General features: G+C 38.6%; 1 protein-coding gene across 3 annotated transcripts in view; it reads left to right on the top strand.

Annotated features, from left to right (window-relative positions):
* Window positions 1-21,966, top strand: part of ephb2b (eph receptor B2b) — a 173,575-nt gene that overhangs the window by 50,884 nt on the left and 100,725 nt on the right. For all 3 annotated transcript variants that reach the window (XM_072666148.1, XM_072666147.1, XM_072666149.1), the window contains exons 2-3: window positions 4,717-4,796; window positions 12,198-12,882. In XM_072666148.1, the coding sequence (XP_072522249.1) occupies window positions 4,717-4,796; window positions 12,198-12,882 (765 nt within the window). The remainder of the gene's footprint in view (window positions 1-4,716; window positions 4,797-12,197; window positions 12,883-21,966) is intronic.

Here is a 21,966-nt window from a genome sequence, read left to right as displayed (position 1 = left end):
CTTCAAAAACACAGTATTTTTGCAGCGTACAAAAATGTTTCACGATTCAGTATTTAAATGTAACCATGAATAATTAAATAGATTTAATGCCAAGTGAGTAATGGAGGTTATCTTTGAAGTAATGAAGTAATGAGTTAACACAGCTAACCAGTTGTTTGGATGCTAATAAGTAAGGTGTTGCTAAAGTTATGGGGAAAACGTCACAGATTTCACAGATGTTTCAAGAAGGTCTCATTTCATGGCAGTCATTAAGTAGTGCGTTTTCATTACAAAGCAGAGTAGCTACTATATATAGACAATAACTTACCTCATTTAGGGATGTCCAGATCAGGTTATTTTGACACAGATCTGATCTGAGTATCAGCCAATACTGATCCCATTTCTATGTTTGTATAAATAATACAGCCACACAGTTTAGATAGCATGCTGCTAATTAATACTAATTAAGTAAAATCATTATTTTTAGTAGCAGTTTCTATCATGAGAGATTCTGGACTGCTTTATTTAGTTTTGACTTAAAAAATCATAGTGTGTTTGTCTTGTCTCCATTGAACGATATACCTACATCAGTTTGTCAGAAAATATATATTCACTATTTCTGAACTTGCTAAGATCAGCTAGGGTAGTTAGTCCTGTTAAGAAATAAACAACACCAGAGCCAACAATGCTTGCATCTTTGCATTTGTTATTCTAACACCCTTTGCCTATGCTGGTTCAAGAGGCTCTTGTTATTGCATTTGTATGTCCTAGTAGCAAAGTGCAATAAAATATACTAACTTGTTAAAGTTAAAGTTAAAGCAAAACCATCACATTTTCCGATAGGAGTGGTAAGCTTTCCACAAAATGGCATCCATTTATTTATTCATAAAGCTGAAGGGTCAGCTGCGAGGAAGCTTTTGCCAGCGATCAAGGCCAAACAATTTCAAAAAGCAACTCTGTCAGACACCCTGCATCCTCTCCACTCATTCCCCCATACTGCCATGTTTGTCTTCTCTCTCTCACCATTGGCCCACCCACATAACCACCCCAGCCTTTAAAGTCTAAATTAAGCCTATAGGGCAGTCTGTAAATAACTGGACATTTGTGTTGTTTTGAGTCTGCACTCCTGCAGACTCAAATTACAAGATTTTCATGCATGTTTCCCCAAAATAGTTAAAAAAAAAATCTGAATAATCTTAAATAAAGCATTTGAGAGGACTATGAATAGGACTGCTATAAACTGTGGTGCTGTGTGTTATTCAGTAGTTTAAAGGCCCACATCTAAATATTCCCCAAATAAACAGAGCTCAACGATTTCACACTGCACTGCTCCCTTTTTAACCTACTGTATCCATTTTAAAAGCAAGCAGTTTTAACAGGTGTTTCTTTTTCTCTTTCTGGGTGTTGTAGCATAGCTGCCAACCAATCAGTTTATATTGACGTAATCCTTTGGTCTAAAAAGATCCTGTTTCCAATCAATTAATGTGGACCAGTGTCCAGGGCCTCCTTTGTTTACGCCCTTGTGATGAACAGCTGGTCTTTTTAACCTCTCTGTAAAATGTGGTGGCTCTCTAAAGCCTGTGTAGCACTGCATGTTTCCTGACAGCTCAGCTAAGTGTAGCTGTGCTTTTGTGAGCGCTCCTAAGTACCTTTCAGCCCAGCACTTTTCCACACAGCTCAGTTGCACTCCACACATACCTGCCTGAAAATTGTAGCTCTCATAATTTCTGGAGACATCCCTGTTGAAAAGCTTAAGTTAATGCATTCTTCTGTGTCGTGTGAAGGTGGAGATATGGCTGTGTTGTGCTGCTTTACAACCTAGGCTGACATAAAGGCTCTGGTTGGAAGCTCTGCCAGTATTATAATAAATTGTTTTTTTGTGATTTTCATATTTTTATCTTCATATTAATTCCCAGTACTATAATTCAATATGCAGCATTGCTTACACAAACATAATCTTCCTGGAAGAATCATAAAAAAGAAGTCATACTCGCAATCCTACACAAAACTCAACATTTGATGTATACTACAGAACGTCTAGAGAAGGAAGATGGGTTTTCTTAAATGAAAAAGTTGTTAAAATGGAACGCTATGGCTGAAATCTACAAAGATATAATTTAATAAACAAATAAACTGAATTTCATTAAAAGTAAGCTCCTTGCCAACTGTAAAGCATGGGGACGGACCCCTATGTTTTGGGGTTGCGTTGCTGCCAGTGATATTAGACGTGGTGGAAGAAAAAAACTAAATACCAACAAATCCTCAAACACAAATGATCAAACCACCGGTGAAAAGGGTGACACTGAAATGAAGAGAGCTTCTGCAGCAGGATAACTACTTTTTAAATTGCAAAAATATGCAACAAATGGACTACCTAAAGAGACACAAACTAAAAATGTTAAAATAGCTGAAATACCTTAAATGACTGGATGCCAAGTGTGCCAATAGTTTGGCATATAGTTTTTAAATAGAATAAAATATTTTGTGAATAAGGTTCAGATTTACATGTAATTACCATATTTCTCAGTTGTTACTCAGCAAACCATGACTCTGCATTTTGTTGTGATCTCAATGTAACAAATAAAGGCAAAAGTAAAAAATACAAGCAAAAATCAGAAATGTGTTATGGTGCTGGCATAGATTGGTGAGTCACTGAAATGCATATGACCCTTAACATAATTTGACTACATGTAGAGCCAGTTATTTAGAAAATATATTTTTTTTTTCTGGAATATCGTTGGAAATCTTGAATGCGATGAACTACTGCGTTCCCCACCAAAACTGTGTACAAAGGTTTTTGTTGGCAAAAGGGGCCAAAAATATTCTGTTCCAGGTTGAATAGGGTGTGTCTTGCTTTCAGTTAGTTCTGAAGTAATTTAAAATGTTCAGAAAGCTTTGTGCATGGGAACTGTAAATTATTAAATGTTTCCAGTCGCACATACTCTTAAGACTAGTAATTACTTTAGTCTCAGGCTAAGACTGAAGAAGGGACTTTATCCTCAAGAGCTTGTAAAAGGAAATCAAAACAGCTGGTTTAATCTGTGATTAAAAGAAACTATCAAATGTCATCATCATTTGCAAAGTCCATCAGATTAACTTTGATGTAATTAGCAAAAAACTTAATTAAGGCAGCACTGTAATATGAATTAATCAAGCTATTTTTGTAATGGACATGACTGAGTAAGAGTGTTACGATGTACATAATATTAATGTATTTTAATACTGGAAAACGTTTTTTGATATCGGTCATGCTGCCACAAATTGAGTTTTCAGTGTTCTATTAAAGAAACAACACCTTATTGTAAAGGAGACAAAATAGGAAGAATGTATGCATTTTGAACAAACCTTTTTTGTTTAAAAACATTTCCATTCACTTTTTTACATAATTTGAAAGCACCAGCAGTTTTTATGTTGTGTCAAAAGTTTAACTGATCAGTTGGTACTATGAAAATGGTACTAGAAAAACTTTTTTACAGGTTTTGTTCTGACAGCGATGATTTGTTTTAATTGTACTTTCACCAACTTTTTACAGTGTTATTTTGGCAATTGGACAAACTAATTGCTGCACTGAAAATGTATTGCTTTGTACGTACTGTACTGTAAATTTGTATTGTGACACCCATAATGAGTGGACATGCATTCTGAATGGTGCATTGAAGTTCCATTTTACTGTGCAGAGGAAAGGCTGGCTTGTCTCTCCACCAGTAGCAAGTCTCTCTTAGCCACTGATGGATGCTTCATTAAAATGTACATTGATGGGCTGTTTTAAAAATTCCTCTGTGGTCAAGGGGTCATAGCGTTCATGCTGAATTTCAATAAGCAAAGCTTGAGAACAGTTGCTAAGTTGGCCTAGTTAGTTATAGTAGCCTTAAGGAATAGGTGATGGTGCTAAGTGCACTGTTGCTAACTTGGCAACTTTGTTGCTATATTTTGCGACTTTTCAGATTTTTTTTTTCTTCACACTTCTTGAACTTGTACTGTAACCTAATCCAGTATTTTTGCAAATAACCATAAACATCTACAAAGGCATATTTAAAGAAAAAAAAGGAATGATTGCAATCCCCATGTCAATCTGGGAGTATGCCTTTTATAGGAAGTGTCTCTGGCGGTTATCTCAGTGTTGTAGCACTCCTAACCCACATCCTGCACCCCATGTAACCTCCCAAGGGTTTTCTTCCCATAGTAGACTCTTGTCTCAGGAAGATCTTGGCAGAATTGCGCAGTCGGAAAGTGGAACCCACTATTTCCTGTTCCCTACATTTCTGCAAACTCCTTTTCAGACTAAACCATGCTTTTTGTTTTTACTGCTCTGGACAGTTGGAATAACAAAGCGGATTTAATGCTGGCACTTGTTCAGTGCGCTGATATTTTACCCAGCGGTCTGTTCTCCCGTATCCTAAACTACCAGAAATGACTGGGGAAAGAAGAATATTGTTCTGGAGTATGATGAAATATTCATATCTCATATCTTATTACACATTAGTATTACTTTTTTTAAGACTAAGAAATATTAGATCTATATTCTGTGTTTTTGTTCATAGTGCTTTTTCATTCTTAGCTATGTGCACTTGAAGAGTTCATGCCCATAGATTATAAAATCTCTTTATGAATAATGTCAAATAAATAATAAATAAATTAATCAATAAATAAATAAGTGTCTGTGACCTGTAGTGTTTGTGTAACATATGTAATGTGGTACTAATTGCTTGGCGTAACATTTTTCTCTTGGCTCTGCAGAAACATTAATGGACTCCACCACAGCAACAGCAGAACTAGGCTGGACAGTGTTTCCTGTATCGGGGTCTAGCGACAACAGTGTAAGTGCCATGCTTTTGTGACAAGTGTGTTCATTTGCCAGTGCGGTGTTTCACATCATTGTTGGCTGCCTAAGCCTGTTCTTGGAGATTTATGACCCTTCAAAGTTCAGTTCTGGCCTTAATCTAACACACTTGATCCAGTTAGTCAGAGACCTCTTTATGAGAACATTAGAGACAAGTTTGTTGGAACTAAACTATTAACAAAGGAACAAAATTCACTTGCAGTTCAAAAGAGGTTGCTCAGGCAGGATTGCTCAGACATATATAATACATTGATGTTTAGTACCTGTGTGTGATGTATTTGATGAAACTTTGCATTGTCTTCACTTTTACAGTAAAAAAAAAAAACTTTCAGGTAGATAATGCTGTCAGTGCTTCATTTATACCACAACATTAAATGTAGAATATTGTAAATACATGTACATTTTGACTAAAAAGATGCTACTCACATGTAGAAATAAAAAGGAAATAATCAACATGGGCAAGAGTATGTTGATTAGTGGTTCTGAATGTCCGTTTTGATTACTTTTCAATTAATTTCCCAGCCCTACTTACATAACTGTTGATAGAAGTAACCTGGGTGCTTTTGCTTTACTTCACTTCAGGCTTTGCAGATACTAACATTAAAATGCTACATTAACATCACTTAAAGTAACAGGCAGCCTAGCATATCTTTAATGTTAGTGTACTTGCAGTGCTTACTCTTATAAAAAGGCATGAAAATATTCCTGGTTTTCCGCTGCCCTCTGGGCTACATTGTGTGTCGGATTCTTTCCGAAAAGCATGCCAGAAGGTGGGCTCTATCCAGTCCAAACCCTGCATACTGGCCAAGAACATGCAGCCCTGAGAAAAAAACAAAGTTCCAGACTACACCCCCATGCAAAGATCTAGACTCCCTGCATTCCAAAAAGAGAGAAGAAATTGTTAGTAATTTGCTGGTGTGCTTTGGAAAAAAAAACACTCCCTATTTTATTGAATTATTTATGCTTCTGTGGGTTTTTTTTTTGTGTGTGTAGGGGGGTGGGCTGGTTTAAATTATATTATGCTGTGTGTCTGCATGCAGTCAAAGAAAAAAAAATAGGGAAAAAATAAGCAGATAGGGAAAAAAAAGAAAGGGGGAGAAAAAGAATGGAAAGCTTTCAACAAGGCTAGTTGTAGGACTTCAAAGTTTTTCAGATGTAATTTTACTTGCCATCATCACATCAGACCGGAGGGCACACAGCCTCTTCTTCGCTGATGGTGCAATCAATACGAGAGAACAAAGAGGAAAGCCTATCAGGGCTCCGTGCTTCTGCATTTAATCTAAAAATAGAATGATATTCACTTTCTTCTGGACCTCCCAAAACGTGTGGCCCCAAAATTGCACATGCTTTGCATCACCTCTTTTTCATCTGCGCCAGAATATGGCCAAGCGAAAAAACATGACATGAGCAAAATGAGAGCATAGAGTTCAAAGATCTTGCTTGAGAAAACACAATTTCACCAGTTTTTATCTCAGAGTTGTGATGATGGCGTGTTTACCTGCCTACCTCACACCTTCAGTCAATCCTCTATCCCACAGAGAGAAAAAAGTCAAATGGCGAACTTTTAAGGGGTGCAGTGTTTTCTATACTCATAAATAAATGTTGTGTACATTATACTCTTCTAAATAGAGTCACAGTATGTTACTGTCAAAGAAAAGGAGGGTTAGCCACAGTACATATTAAGTTGTTTTGGGAAAAGGCAGCCTCTGCAGTAGTGCGGAACAGGTTGGATAGAAACTTTAGCGACAAAGCTGCCTTAAGTTATTGTCTTACACTGCTGCTGAGTCCCAGGGGCCAGGCAAAAAGATCAATGTCAGTCACAATACGAATTGCTGAGTCCCCAGTCAGCTCTGTCAGTGAACAACATTGAACTGTTTGGTGAAAATATCCACTATTTTTTGCATACCTTTTGCTTATTGGGTTAAGACAATAACAGTTTTTTTGTCATATATGCATCATTCTTTTAGTCTTTCCTCCTTTATGTGATCATTCACCTTTTTTGCTTTTTAAACAAAAATTCCCACTGATTATTACACAAGACTGGTCAAAATAGTGTGTGGCATGTCTGTGCTGAAAGCTATAAAACCTATGTGGCAAATGGGGGTAAAGGAACCTAAAAGAATGCATGTTTATCAGCCCTGGATGTAAACAGGTGTTATTTATCTTTTACTATTATTGTACTGTAGAATACTTTCTCAGATACCTCCATCTACAGAATGGTGCATGGTAGTTATTTTCTAATATCTAACATTACCTGACCTGACTTTTACACGCACATCCACGAGGCAAGATTTTTTAAGGTGTTTTCCTTTGATTTCTAATTAATACCAGGTCCTCATTTAGGCAAGTATGTGTGATTACCTTACATCCCTGGCAGTACTAGTACTGTGTTCATATCATGCAACCCTAATTGACATTTAAATACATGTCAACACTGTAAACATAAGTGAATAATTTAATTAGTTTACACAGTAGGAAAAAATGCAGAAAAACTCTTTGAGTTTGTTGGGCAGAGATGTTGAGCAAACTACTCTATTCAGTTTCCTCTCAGCTTGTTTTGTCTTCCGTCAGCAAACATTTTGTGCTTCCTTTCTGAATCCTCAGGCTGTACTCTATGAAAAGGCACTTCTGACATAAGAACATCAAAAATTGCACACCATAAACGTTTCACTTTAATCGCCTCTAATGCTCAAATTCTCCTAATGTATAACTGCTGTGTAAATGCTGGAAATAAATCAATTGCCAGCTTGTTTATGTAACTAGATGGACAAATAGATAAATATTTGTTATACTGCAATGACACATACATTTTTTTTTTTTTTTACAATCCAGGTCTGGTTGCACATTTCTGCATCTTGTTTTCTTATTCAAAAGAGCGGTACATGACCAATATTGTAAATATTAATGATTGAACTGCAAGAACAGGATTATGTCATTTATAATTACACCAAAACATCGTGATTTGACAGTTTGGGAATTGTAAACGGGCCTTCTGAGATACTCTAGACTGAACGACAGAAAGGCATCCTCTGCCCAGGGTTTCTATCTGCTGTAATTGTATACAGAATTGTACTTTATGTAGTTGACAACACACTTTCTTTATTAGTGGTCAGCGTGAGAGAGTTGTAAAGAAACAGATGGTCCTAAAGAGCTCACGTCTGGTTGTAATATATAATTCGCTGTACCCCTCAGAGCCCCTCTGAAGAAGCATTTGGCTCAGGGTGCATTTCATGGAATTCGTTTCAAAACCGAATGGCTGTTCGTTTTGTTTGCACGTCAATTAGAGCAGCTCCTTAAACTACTTTATTTTACAATTTTAGGCTCTTCCCATCAAGGTCTATGTGGGCAATCCAATAATGTAAAGACTGCAGCACCAAATCAGGTTTGGCAGCATTGAGTCTGATGGCTTTGATTTGTTCAAAGAAGAATACATAAACATGATCCACATGGAGATTGCGAGAGATGGGTTAAAGAGCCAATAGGAAGCTTGTTTGTCTAACTTCACATGTTGTACATTACCAGTGGATGGAGGTAATTGGAGTTGACTGCTAAAGACAGCTCAGTTAGTGAGACACTCTCTATCTCTTTCTCTTTCTACCCTTCTTGTGGTGGGAAGCCCAACAGTGCATTGGGATGTACCCTCACACCGCTCTGTAATCCAGCACATGGTCCAGGTGTCATTTGTTCCACACGTCCCCTCAGGACAGACGTGTCTACTGACAGCTTTCCCGCAACAAAATATTGGACAACTCTGCCTCTAACCAGTTTCATTCTTGCCTCTTGCTCGAATTATATATTTACATGAAACCGTGATGTATTCATTGAACCAAGTATCCTTTTTTTGTTTTAAATAGTAATGCACAGAATATCCAACTTTTTCAACACTGTTACAGTGTTCAGTGACAGTGACAGTCCTGGGAGAAAGTTAGGATTGCTGGCTGCATGTACTTTTCAAAAGACTATGACAGTTTATTAGCAAAAAATTCTGAGCTCCAGATAAAAAATTAAGAGTTGTGCTGTGGCAGGGCAATTAATATTGAAGAAATGGTGATTGCTGGCGGCCGTTTTGTCCCCCAAAGCTAGCCTCTTCCATAATTTATAAAGTGCTCCGTTACGCTAGGTTGTACCAATCACAGAGAGAGGGATAGACTGTCGAAGAATCTTATAGATTACAGCTCAGTTGAACTTTCTCTCCTTTGGTGGCATAGGAATTATTGATTTTAAACTTAATTCCCTAAGAACCTTCTGCTATATGTCAGTAGGATGCATTTCCCACAACTAGAAAGAGACCCACAAATGCTATTGTCTCCAACTGTTGCATTATCTGAGTTCGAGTTTCAATGCGCCAAAGACGAGGCTTAGTTATGATTAGTTATCATGTGTGTTTAATTTTATGGCCAATGTATTGTGCATGCCAGAAGCATGGCTTAAATTCAGTCTGTAACAGCAGAAGTATATTGAACTATCTTTGGCCTACAGTACTAGCTGTCTGTCATAATTGCCAGAGGACAATAATGGGGTAAGCAAAGAAAAACAACGAAACACAGAATCAATAGCACCCCACCTTTGCTCTTTCAGTTGCTTTCCGACTATAGGGGTGTGGAAAGGGTGCAAGAACAGATGGCCCACTTTTCATAGGCTTCTTTATGCTGGACAAAAAAAGAGAACAGCCAGGCTGTTGTGTTCCTGGAGGCCTCCAAATTCTTATTCTTTTTCCCCACTTTGTGGTTCCAGTGTTGTTCCCTAGAGGAAGGTGAACTAGTCACAGATTCACAAATACAACGCTCCTCCGGAACACAGGAACTGAATTTTCTTATTTTCTAATAACAGTGGTAGCAACAGTAAACCAGGGGGCAGAAAGGGTTGTTACTTAATGGTCAAACAAATTGCAAAATCTTTATCCCCACAGAATTCCCTCCCACCATCTTAAAACACATGACCACCATCAGTCTCTCTCACACAGAAGGCCTGGGGAAAAGCTGTGAAAATGAAGACGTTTCATTTAATTTCACACTTTGTGCTTGATCGCTGGGCTCTTATTATGCCCCATTTGATTCTCTCCACTGCCTGTGATGAAAGAGTGCCAGAAAAGCAGTGGCAGGACAAAGAGAGGCCCTCCTTCAAAATGCATTTATTTGCAGTCTCTGTAGTCCGCTCTGATCCACCCCCTACCCCTTTACTGAAAGCATTGTCTTTGCTAACTTTTTTGTCTCTCATTAGCGACTCTTTTTTTTGTTTTGTTTTTTTACATCTAATTTGATCAGTCAAAGCTGCACACTTTGTTACACTTTGTCTTATGCTGTTTGACTGCCCTTCAGCCCTTCTTTGGTAAATGGCTTGCAGATGAATAGTCTAGCTTAAAGGAAGGTGGGGAGGTCAATGGCTGCCCATGACCTTGGACACATTTGTCCATTGGCATGACCCAGACTGAAGCAGATAGTAAATTCTCCATTCGCTGTGTGGCCACTGATTAGAGTCCCTTGCATCATGTCAAGTACTAAATAATTGATTTGCTAATTCCTCATTCCCAAAGACCGACTCTTTCATGTGTTGTAATTTTAAGCTCCAGGACAATAAATATTTCTAAAGTGTATTACCTGATAAAATTGTAACACTTGCTTCCACAGTCTGATGTCCCTCGAACTTTTAAAAGATGCATACTGCATTGTTCTGATATTCGTGACCTTGTACATATTTAGAATAATTGTATTCTGTCTGAAGCTAGTAACTGGGACATGCGAGTGAGGAACAAAAGCCTATTGAAAGAAAGCTGTTCTAATTAGTCTCAGGGTGTTTGATAGAGTGGGGGTCTTGAACATGAGGCTTGACTTTCTTCCCGAATCGTGTCAAAACTCTGTCAAAATTCTTGTTAAGTGGTGACTAATTTGGGAAATTATGTCAGCTGTGAAGTGAAGAGTGAGAGAAACAGGAGGTGGGCGATTGGTGGAGGGAGCGGCAGGCACAGAATAGGTTTTGGAGCTGTGGATTAAGAAAGCGCATAAGGTGAAGAAATGGGCTTTCCCTGCTGGACAAGGTCAAGGTTCTCACTCACTTGGTTGGTTGGAATCTGTGCTGTTCAATGCTGAGAACCCTTAGCTTGATTCCTAGCCAACTGGACAGAATACCACAGAGGAGGCATCTGGAGTCATTTTAGGCCAAGCAGTGAAGTCTTTGGTGCCTGCACCATTTTAGTGTGTGTTACATAGTTGTAAACTTAATAAGAAATCTGTTTTACTCTCCCTAAATGACCATACATATAATTTAATTATCCTAGGTTTGTAATGTTCAAGGGGATCACATTTTGTGTGCTGACTTTGCCAAGACCTAACACCATTGACTCTTTTACCATGGCCTTGACTATGGCCAATTCGTTTTGACAGTAGTCATTTTGTCTAAATATGAAATCTACACATTTTAAACATGTGTATAGCATACAGCAACAAGTTGTCATCTAATCTTTGTTAGGACAGCAGATTATTTTTTTTCTTTTTCTGCACAGCATGTCCAGTTTCTTTCCGCATGCTATTCTTTGGTGTATAAAAGGATTGAATGATAATAGTTATCATTATAATTATATAATAGTTATGTCAGAACATGGAACAAAGCCATCTCAGTGAAAAACTAGTAACTGTGTAAATGCTGGAGTTTATCACCTGTTCTTCCAAGCCACATTAATATTGCATCCGCTCACACAGGGAGAGGCAAATAAACACTGACCAGATTCAGTCAGTGTGGCCAAGTGGGGGTTTCCACCAAATACAAGTTAGTGCCAAATCTTTTTATTTGCAGTGCCAGAGTCTTTTGGCAGGCTAGCCAAAGGATTTTACCCTCTTCCTCACCTCATGCCCCTCCTGGCCTGTAATCTAGTCACTGCCTGTGAGGAGAACTTCTCAAAATGGCTCAGCTACTCTCTAGACATCCCTGGAGAGCACAGATGGACACGTAAGAGCATGTTGCAAGTTTGCTGTTGCTCCGCAGTTTTGAGCCCTGACTTAATTAAACATTATAAATAGAAATAGTTTGTGAGCTTCAACCCATATGGGAAGAGACTTACTCTGGCCATCATGAACTGCATCAATTTAGAAGTAAGCATTATAGAGCACCGGGATTGCCTTAAATAGCTGTAAATATTGGTGCACCCGTATTTGATAATGCTGACAACAAACACACTAAAATCATGTAATTTTATTAATAATAATTTTATAAAAAATAATTTTATTTATTATTTCTCACTGGCAGCTCTGAGACATTTGCATTTGTAAGTAAAAGGGGATGTATTTTCTTACAATTCAACCTCATTTTATTAGGATAATAGAATGTGAGTGCAGAACTCAAAAGTTATTTAAATTAATCAGATACATTTTCTTTTCTCTTGCAGTGGGAAGAGGTGAGCGGATATGACGAAAACATGAACACCATCCGCACCTATCAGGTGTGCAACGTCTTTGATTCCAACCAGAACAACTGGGTGCGTACCAAGTATATCCCACGTCGCGGAGCCCAGCGCATCCATGTGGAGATGAAGTTCTCAGTACGAGACTGCAGCAGCATTCCACAGGTGCCAGGCTCCTGCAAAGAGACCTTCAACTTGTACTACTACGAGTCAGATGCAGACACGGCGACTAAAACGTCACCTCCTTGGATGGAGAACCCATGGATCAAGGTGGACACCATCGCGGCTGATGAAAGCTTCTCGCAGGTGGACTTAGGAGGACGAGTGATGAAAATCAACACAGAGGTTCGCAGTTTTGGCCCTGTGTCCCGGAGCGGTTTCTACCTGGCCTTCCAGGACTATGGAGGCTGCATGTCGCTAATTGCAGTTCGTGTCTTCTACCGGAAGTGTCCCCGTGCTATTCGGAATGGAGCTATATTCCAGGAGACTCTTTCAGGTGCAGAGAGCACATCCTTGGTCGCTGCAAGGGGAGTTTGTATCCCCAATGCTGAGGAAGTGGATGTGCCCATTAAACTCTACTGCAATGGAGACGGCGAGTGGATGGTGCCCATCGGCCGCTGCATGTGCAAAGCTGGCCATGAAGCTGTGGAGAACGGCACCGTCTGCAGAGGTGAGTTCAGTCTGTATTTTGTTTTTCACTTTTTTTTAAGTAAGTGCTTTGTTAGGACTGAAGTGCTAATTGAAAGCGGAGGTCAATCTGGATTACTTTATTTTGTGGCCTCTAACTGCAAAAGACTATTTTTCCCCTGCTCTGTCATATAATAAAGACTGCCTATTCCATATCTGTGTAAAAACGTGTTATGTTTGTGATGTGCCATTCCTTAGTCTAGAGCATTAAATTTTTCAATATTATGTGTAACAGACATGGTGCCTGGACTACACAGTTGTTATATTGTTAGCTAGCCCTTTCTCTCCGTCCGTGAATCGATTGTTCCTGGAGCTTTCTCTTATTCACCCCCCCTTACTTTTCCCTCACTCACCTGTGATTCAACCTGCTTTTCAGCAGGAGCTCTCCGCTCTGCTCTGTTCCCACGGCAACCGTAACCTTCAGACAGGCTGCACGCTGACACAGACAACAATAAAACGCCCACCTGTGTTACGCCCCCCCCAACATTTCCACTACACCCCCACTACGCAGACACTCACTCGTTTTGTGTTCTGTCTCTTTCATAGACCCGCTGTAATTACCACACTGGCTCCCTCGGCCAACCCGGGCTAAGCGGCGATAATAGCCGTTCATCTCTCTGCTGCTGGGGCTCTGCCTTGTGCTCATTCAATGACAGTTAATGAGGACGGTCACAATCCCCCCTCAGGAATACATGCCAATGAATCCTGAGCCAAGGCCCAATCTACTTCAAATTGAAAAGCCTACATAATTACACACATTTGGTTGTTTTTGACCTACATGTAATTTACTGGGTGCCACAGATTTGAATATCCCTGGGGTCCCCTTAATGCCATGCATCTTTCGTGCACAACTGGATAAAAAATATATATATTAAAATGATAGCAATTAATAGAAGGGTTCATAGGTCAATCAGTTCATGCTTGGAAAGGGAATCAAGGTTTTGATCTTATTCAAGTAAAGGGGAGGTGTGGGACCTCAGCCTTACGATGCTGTCATTACTTATGCTGCCTTTGCTTGCACTACTTGCTCTAATTCTTTGGAGGCATAGAAGGAGGCAATGCTGCACCACTACACCACGACATAAGCCTTATTAATCAACTGTAAACTATCAGAAAAACTTGAATCTTGAACAAATATGATTATATGGTCTATTATATGAAGTAGTTTTCCAAACATGGAACAACAATGCCAGTGCCAAAGATTACTGCAGTGTTTTACAATTAAAAATCTTATTGTTTGTTGCTTTTTTAAGGAACCATTAAAGAACCTTTGTTTGCATGAATGTAGGCCTGGGTTTGTGAAACTGACCCTTAATTCCCAACTAAATTCCCATGCATTTATACAAAAAAAAGTACCAATGAGTAATATTTTCTTTTTTTTTCAATTCCAGTCACATTTAGTCTTGCTAAGCTTGTATCAGTGTATTATTATTTATAATGTCTATTATTAAAAACAATAATGTTTATCAATATAATAACTACATTGGTTGAATATAAAACCAGTGATTGTTGTAAGACAATCACTACCTCTATTTGTCAATCCTGACAAGAACCAGTTTGAGAACTGCTCTAGACCAGTGTTTTTTACTTTTCCATGTGAGCACCCTGCCCAATCACATATATGTTTTGTTTTGTTCTGAGAACATCAACATGCACTTAGACCTTCCAAGAGCAGCTACCTGCCCTTAGCTTCTTTATAAAACCTGTACCTCGACTGCTCAGAAAAAAAGCCTTTCTCTTCATCATTCATCAGCTTCGGCACCTCCTCCACTGTGGCTGCAGCCTGGCCACCATCACCCACTGTCCAAAGACGTGTTTTGTCATCTCTTTTCCGGACGGCTCCGTCTTCATTGATCACGCCCTCACACTGAGTGGGCCACCAATCGTGTGATGTATTATCCAGAGTTCTGTGGTGGTATGTGGATGTGTTTTATGTGAACATTTGATACGTCCCATAACCATAAGCAAAGAGTGTTTGCTGTAGAAAAATGAGGAGAAAACTAAATAAAACCATTAAATGAGGTGGGGAAGAGGCTGCTACAGCACTTGTGGTCAGTACTATTGTTCGAAATCTGTTTTGATCAAGGCCTGCCATCATTTCATCTCCCTATTTATCTTTGTGGCAGGAGAAAGCTGATAGCGCTGCGTGAGACCATGTCAGAACCATAACTGTGGTCTGTGCTTTTTAACTGCCAGGAAGGGTGAATGGCCGGGGGGGTGTACTGGATTTATGAAAGGTTGTGTTTTCCCTCCTTCGAGAGTTGGTGTGTAATGTATTTATTTGTGAAAGATGTCCGCTTAGGGTTGCCACTGTGTCTTCTTGCGCTGCTGGATTATTTGGAGGCCATGAAGCAGTTGTGATGAAAGAACTGCCAACGCTTTGTTCAAACACTTCCCTGTGACAAAGCATGTAATTACGCATGTATCAATTAAATCCTTGGCAGAGCGCTTGACAAATAATTGCGCTCTGACGAGAAATCTGTCAAAATATTGACAATAGAAATGCGCTTGTGTTTTTTTTTTTTTTATTTTTTTTTTTTATGTAAGCTCACCCTTTTTCTTCAGAAAACAAATGAAGTACGACATTGTCTTTCAGCAGAGACATCTTTAAAAAGCTATAGGACATGAGGAACCTGTCCTGACATGAGGAATAAGACACAGTGGGTCTTATTTGCCCAATGCTGTCTATTTGAAATAGAAGTAGCCTCCTAAAATGATAAACAATGGCTACAAGGGCTAGCAGCGGTCCTGTGTTTTTTTTTTTGTTTGTTTTTTATCTGATTTTGCTGTTGTTATCTGATCACACAGTGGAGCACCACTGGTCTTGGAATTATAAACTGTAGCAATCCATTACTGATGTGCTGCCCTGATGCTGTAAACACATATGACAGGTTAAATGTACTACGACACGCCGCCCAGCGAGAAGCCAGAGCCTGCCAAAATGGCTGGGTTTGTCTTTTAACTGCGTGGTTCAGTGAAAACAAAATAATAAACTATAAAATCACTACTGAAAGTTTGTGCAGACACAACCCAAATCCCAACCCACAGGCTTTACAGGTCTCACCCGGAAACAGCACATCCCGAAGTAGTATTTGAAACTATAGTTAAATAAAAACACTCAGTTAGCCAGTAATGGAGCAAAAATCTAGACCATTTTGGGAACTCTACATCAGCCTGCCATTGCAAGCAAACGCTAGCAATGGGAAGGGGAGCAGGAATCTGCAGGGGAGTTGAAATTCAGGACAACATCCATTTTCTAAAATAGATTTTATATATCTATATCATACCCTGTACTTTCACTTTCCATCCACATGGTGTTCGGAGGGTGAAAACTAGCATGTGCTTTATCTGAGACACATGAAGCAAACCCCTGCATCTTTTAAAATGCCACTAGCTTAACATTAAGAGACAGTTTAAGGCTTAAGGGCTGTAGACTAAAACATGTCAGTACTAAAATGCAGATTTGATAAACGGGATGAAATAGAAGCTGAGTGAGCGCACTCCTGCTGCCTCAGACGAAGCTCTCACACACTGGAGACACTGGGGCTTTCTGCCCCTTTCCCGACAAAGAACAAGTCGCTCTTTTACCCCATAGTGTTACTCATTCTTTTCTTTGTAATTTGTAGAAGCAGGGGAGATCACTAGCTTTTTATGAATGGCTATATAATAATCAGACTGGCGCACAATTACCCCATAATTACAAATAAACATCAAAGTGAACAATATGCACACATTTAAACTGTAAGACAATATTGCTTAAAATAAAGATCCTGATCTTATAAAGACTAATAACATTCTCCTTCTGTGTTATGGTAAGTTGAGGAAATTAGTCTTTTAAATCTTGCCAGAGTATATATATATTTTTTTTCCTTTTTATATATATATATTTTTTATTATTTTTCAAAGCTGTAGTAAAATTCTCAATAGTGAATTCTGTGTTAAATCCTCAAATGATTCTTAACTGCAGCTGAACTGTGACAAAAGAATGTTGGCTGTAACTGTAAATGTTGATTTCATTATTGATTTGAAAATCAATGATTTTGAACCTTTCAGAATATTTGGTGTGCTTGTTGTATTTTTATGGCTGTGGCTAGTCAGCTGTTTAGGGAAGCAGTTTGACCAATGATTGCATGTACATGCAGGTACACAGAGAGCAATTGTGGTAGTGATTAGGTAGGACTTCAGTGAACTTAACAGTCTGGACATTTCAAAAACAGCTGTAGGGAGATGGTGTATGACACGTGCACATGCATATCAGACATGCTAAAATGTACACGCTACCGACTGTACCAAGTCTCTCAGGAAGGACTATACAACACTGTGTGGAACAAAAATGACATGTTTAAAGTTTGCAGAAAACAAAAATCTTTTGGAGAAAGATGTTATGGTTAGGTGAGCCAAAGATGTTTGGAGAAAAAAAACGTGAGGCATTCAACAGCCAAAATACTCTACCAGTTGTTAAGCATGATGGTGGTAGCAACATGTTCTGGGGCTGTTTTTGGATCTAGAAAAATGAAGAAGGACTACTACTCCTTCAGAATAACCTCAAACCATCAGCTTATCCGAAACAGGATAATGATGCATAACACACATCAAAGGTGGTTGTAGAATGTATAAAGCACGTTAACATTAGGCCTTTGAAATGACCTACCCAAAGTCCTGACTTTAAATGTAGGGGTCTGTACCATGAAACCAGCAAATGTAAGTGAACCAATAAAGGTAATCAAATATTCCACCAGAATTCTGCTAGAAGCTTGTTTGTGACTACCAATAGCATTTGGTCCAGGTACAACTTGCTAAGGGACATTTAATCAAATATCAGATGTATGTATATTTATTTGACCTTGTATGTATAACTTTGACCCTGTGTTGATTTCAGTGTGAAAAAGCTTTAGGTACATGGGTATCATCAGGTACATACTTGATAAATATTGATCATCAGTTGATTTTCATCAAGATACCAAATTTCCATTATGTTACATCCCTATTTACTAAGAATAGAGCTTTTTAATACTGAGTCAAACCCTGTTTGCTAAGAGTGTATTTGGTATATAATTTGGCTTGGGCTTGTAAACAGGACCAGGACTTTTCAGTAGCATTATAGACCCAGGTAATCAGGCTGTCAGTCAGACAGGTAAACAAGGAATGGGTTTTGGTAGTAAACAAGTGCAGAGGCATCCCTCAGGTCACCACTCCCAGACACTTTCTGTATGGGAAAGGATGAAAAGCAGAAATCAGCATCATGCAGAAACCACTGTTATTTCCCATGGTGTCTCTGCATTTAATAATAGCTCTAATTGGATGATGGCAAGTGCAGCCCACAATCCCATGAGTCTCAGAACATGACATAAAGCAAAACAAACAGCACTCCATCATCCTCTTCCAGAGCAGCATGTTTAAAAAAGGGTTTAGTGGGGACAAGCCTTTCTCCTAGAAACCAGGGCTTCAGCCTGACTGTCTGGCTGCGGCGCTTTCACAAAGACACCTGTCATGTCAGCCATATAAAGGGGGAAATAAAAACAGTTCTCGAAATAAGAAAACAAAATTAGCATTGGTACTGTGTGCCTTGCTCGACTGAGAAAGACGTTTTTAGACATGTAGTGTTTTGGGTCCATTTTTCACACAAACACTTGTAGAATTTGGTGTTCCTATATGGCGGGTTAGGTAAAAAATGTTTGCTGCTATTTGTTGGTTTTCACCCACCTCTTGCATTCCTCAGAAGAAATTGGTTGTGACTTTACAATAGTGCGCATTGCAGTCACTTACTGTCATACACTGTACCCTATGTTGCTTTATCAAGATAACACACACCGTGCACTTAATCTGCTCCCGCAACCCTGTGAGAGGGATCTGGATTGATGTTGTTTTTTTTTTTGTTTTTTTTTGAAAACGTGAATCTTGGCGAATAATCTCAGTCAAATATTATGTTTTATAGCATGTATTTCCCTGTGCGCTCTCCATTATTCCTCCTGTTTATTTAGACTGTATTTATTTCTGTTTGATGTTTTATTATTTGCATTTCTTTTGAAAGGCTATGCAGTTTAATTGATTGGGCTCATGTGCTCCTGCCCACACAACTTTAACAAAACTATTCGCACCCCACTGTTTAACTCTACTCCATGCCATTTCACTTTGTTTAAGTCAAAGAAGTGAGCTAACTGGCAAGTGAAAGCTAATTAGCACAATCTTAAAAATAACAAGGTAGCTAATGTGTTTGTTCCTTTATTTATTTTGTGGTTTAATTGTTCAGCCGTCTGCCTGTTAGTCATACCAGCCATGCTTTCATTCACTGCAGTGGTTGCCAGAGTTTTCAGTAGGTTGTAAGTTCTAGTTTAAAATGTTGCGCTACTAAGCTGGGTTATGTTATTGTAATTAATACTAGCTAATTGGACCAGGATAACAAATGGGTTTCCCCACACATAGGCTAAACATGGGTGCAATTACAAATCGCAAAGACAAAATGCTTTAAGAATAAATAGTGGCACACAGTTCACTGATGAGAAGCATTATATCCAGTAGGAGTCTCAGTAGTTCAGCAGTTAGTCAAAAGGAGTTCCACTGGACTGTCGCATACTCTTATAAATATCAATATAAAAAGAGGGAGAATAAGTATATATTAAAGGGTTTAAATTATATAAAAACATTTATCTTAGTATTGTTAGAGTTTTAACTGTAAAACTATATTTCTTGTGAAGGAAGCTTTCTTTTGGACGCTTCCAGTGTAGATTTCTTTATCATTGGCTCATCTGATTTAACATCACTTTGTATATATATAATAATAATACTAGACTTCTATTTTTAATTTTCACAGTTGCCGATAAAATTTGTAAAGGTTTGTTGCACTTTAATCATTCCAGGCTCACCTGGATAAGAGGGTGCATGCATTGTAGCCCCTCTGCAGCCATTTGGAAACAGGCTTTATCCACATGTGACCCATGGAGGCTTTTTGTAGACTTTAAGAGAGAAAGTGAGTAAGAACAGACCAAGTGGTGGATCAAGGAGGATCTTGGTTAGAAAATCTGGCCAATTTGCAGATTGTTGGGAAGCTAGTGGTGAACAATTTTAATTTTATTTAGAATTAGACCAGTAGAATGATTTTATGGGAAAAAACTTTTAATTATTAATTAGATTGTATTAATTGTATTAATTATAAATGAATATGAAATGAATCAATAACTAATTTTGTGTTATTCATTTATTCCCCTGTTTTGCTGTGCCTTTTAAAGCCTGCATCTCTTAAGCACAGAGCAGAGAATTCTTAAATAAACGTATTGGTTCTAGAGACATTCTAATTACCCAGGGTGAGCAGTCATGTCCCCACAGATCAGCTTTTGTGGCCCTCAGATTCCTAAGTGTTAGCCATGCATTACTTTTATTCCTTGTTACTTTGGCTATGATGGGGATTTCAGCTTGTCCATCTGTTTTCCCCCCTTGTATTCCCCCTTTCCACATTAGGGCAGCTCATTTCATAACAGCTTTGAAACCTAAACTCATCTGCACTCATTAGCACTTGTGTGTGTTAATGTCTTAGATATGGTTGTTGCCATTACTTTAACCCTTCCCCTAAAAACTATTTTAATTTCTCCATCTTTTCATTGCTATTTTGCAGAATGATATATCATATTTAAAATGTTCTCACACACCATTAGCAGGTGACTTTAGGTGATCATCGTTTGGATCTCTCATCTTTTTGGAACCTCTTTTTATATATAGTGGTGCTTAGAGCTGTGAACGTTTTTTGTATATTTCTACAGACCAAAAAGTAGATAAGGAGAATGACATTTATTTATTGAGGGCAATCTTCCAATATTACATATATATGAGTAGCGAAAGTATGTGTGAAAAAATGTGCCTTTGCTTTCAATATATGGTGTGCTGTTGATTAGTCCAGCATATTTTTGCCAATTCCTGCATACATGACCAATCTTATATTGATAGGTATCCTCCAGTGAAATGCTTGTTTCAGGTCCTTCCACAACACTTCTATAAGATTACCTTAAATTTGGCCATTCCAAAGAATTTACTTTTTGTCTTCTTTAACCATTCTTCGGCTTGTCTTGCTGCATGATCACATTCTGTTAAGATTCAACTCACGGACAGATGTCCTGACATTTTCCATTTTAGAATTTGGTGATTATAATTCACAATACATTGTTTCATCAGTGATGTCAAGCTGTCCTGGCCCAGCTGCAGCAAACCATGATACTACCATCATCGTGTTGCACAGATAAGAGAACGTTTTTTTATGCTGGAATGCAGTGTTTTTCTTTCTCCAAACATAAAACTTCAGAAATATATTTTTTTCTCTGTCCACAAAACATTGTTCCAGTTGCCTTCTGGCTTGTCCATGTGATCTTTAGCAGCAATGTTCTTTTTCTCTCTCTTTCGAACCATGCCATGCACACCATTGTTGTTCAGTGTTCTCCTGATGGTGGACCCATGAACATTAACGTTAGCCAATATGACAATGGCCTTTATTTGCTTAGAAGTTTATTTATTTAACTTAACTTTTTTTTTTATTAAACTTTTGTATTTAATGTATCTACCCATCCTGTACATCACCTAGTTGGTTAATTGTTTAATGTTTAATGTGCTCCATAATTCACATGTACAAAGTAAAATGTTCACTGAATAGTAAATACTGAATTATTGAGACTAAAAACTCCCCTACTCCATTTTCCCTCCACCCACACTTGTGCCGCAGAGTCGTAAATATTGTTTTTTGTTCCTCACATTTATCACTCCCCCTGAAAGTAATAAAACCAAGCCCGAGTGGTGGGGAATAATCTGGCGTTGGCCGATCAGAGAGTGTTAACTTGTTCCATATGCACCTCCCCAAAAGCCTGTCATTCTGTATGGTGGCCTGTTGTCTCATCTATAAAAGGTGTAATTGCTATTGAGTTGTGTTTCTGACTGATCTGCAGCTGGGATCTGGAGTCTTCCTGTCCATCTCTTTTTTTAGCACACCTCATATGTTCCAACCCTGAGATGCTAATCTAAAAGACTAATCTTCAGTGATTAGGAAGGCCACTGAAGATGGGATGGGATGCACATGGTCAGCTACAAT

The sequence above is a fragment of the Salminus brasiliensis genome, chromosome 21, assembly GCF_030463535.1.
Source record: "Salminus brasiliensis chromosome 21, fSalBra1.hap2, whole genome shotgun sequence".
NCBI lineage: Eukaryota > Metazoa > Chordata > Actinopteri > Characiformes > Bryconidae > Salminus > Salminus brasiliensis.
The sequence above is the reverse complement of the archived record's forward strand: the minus strand, read 5'-3'. Positions and strand labels throughout refer to the sequence as shown.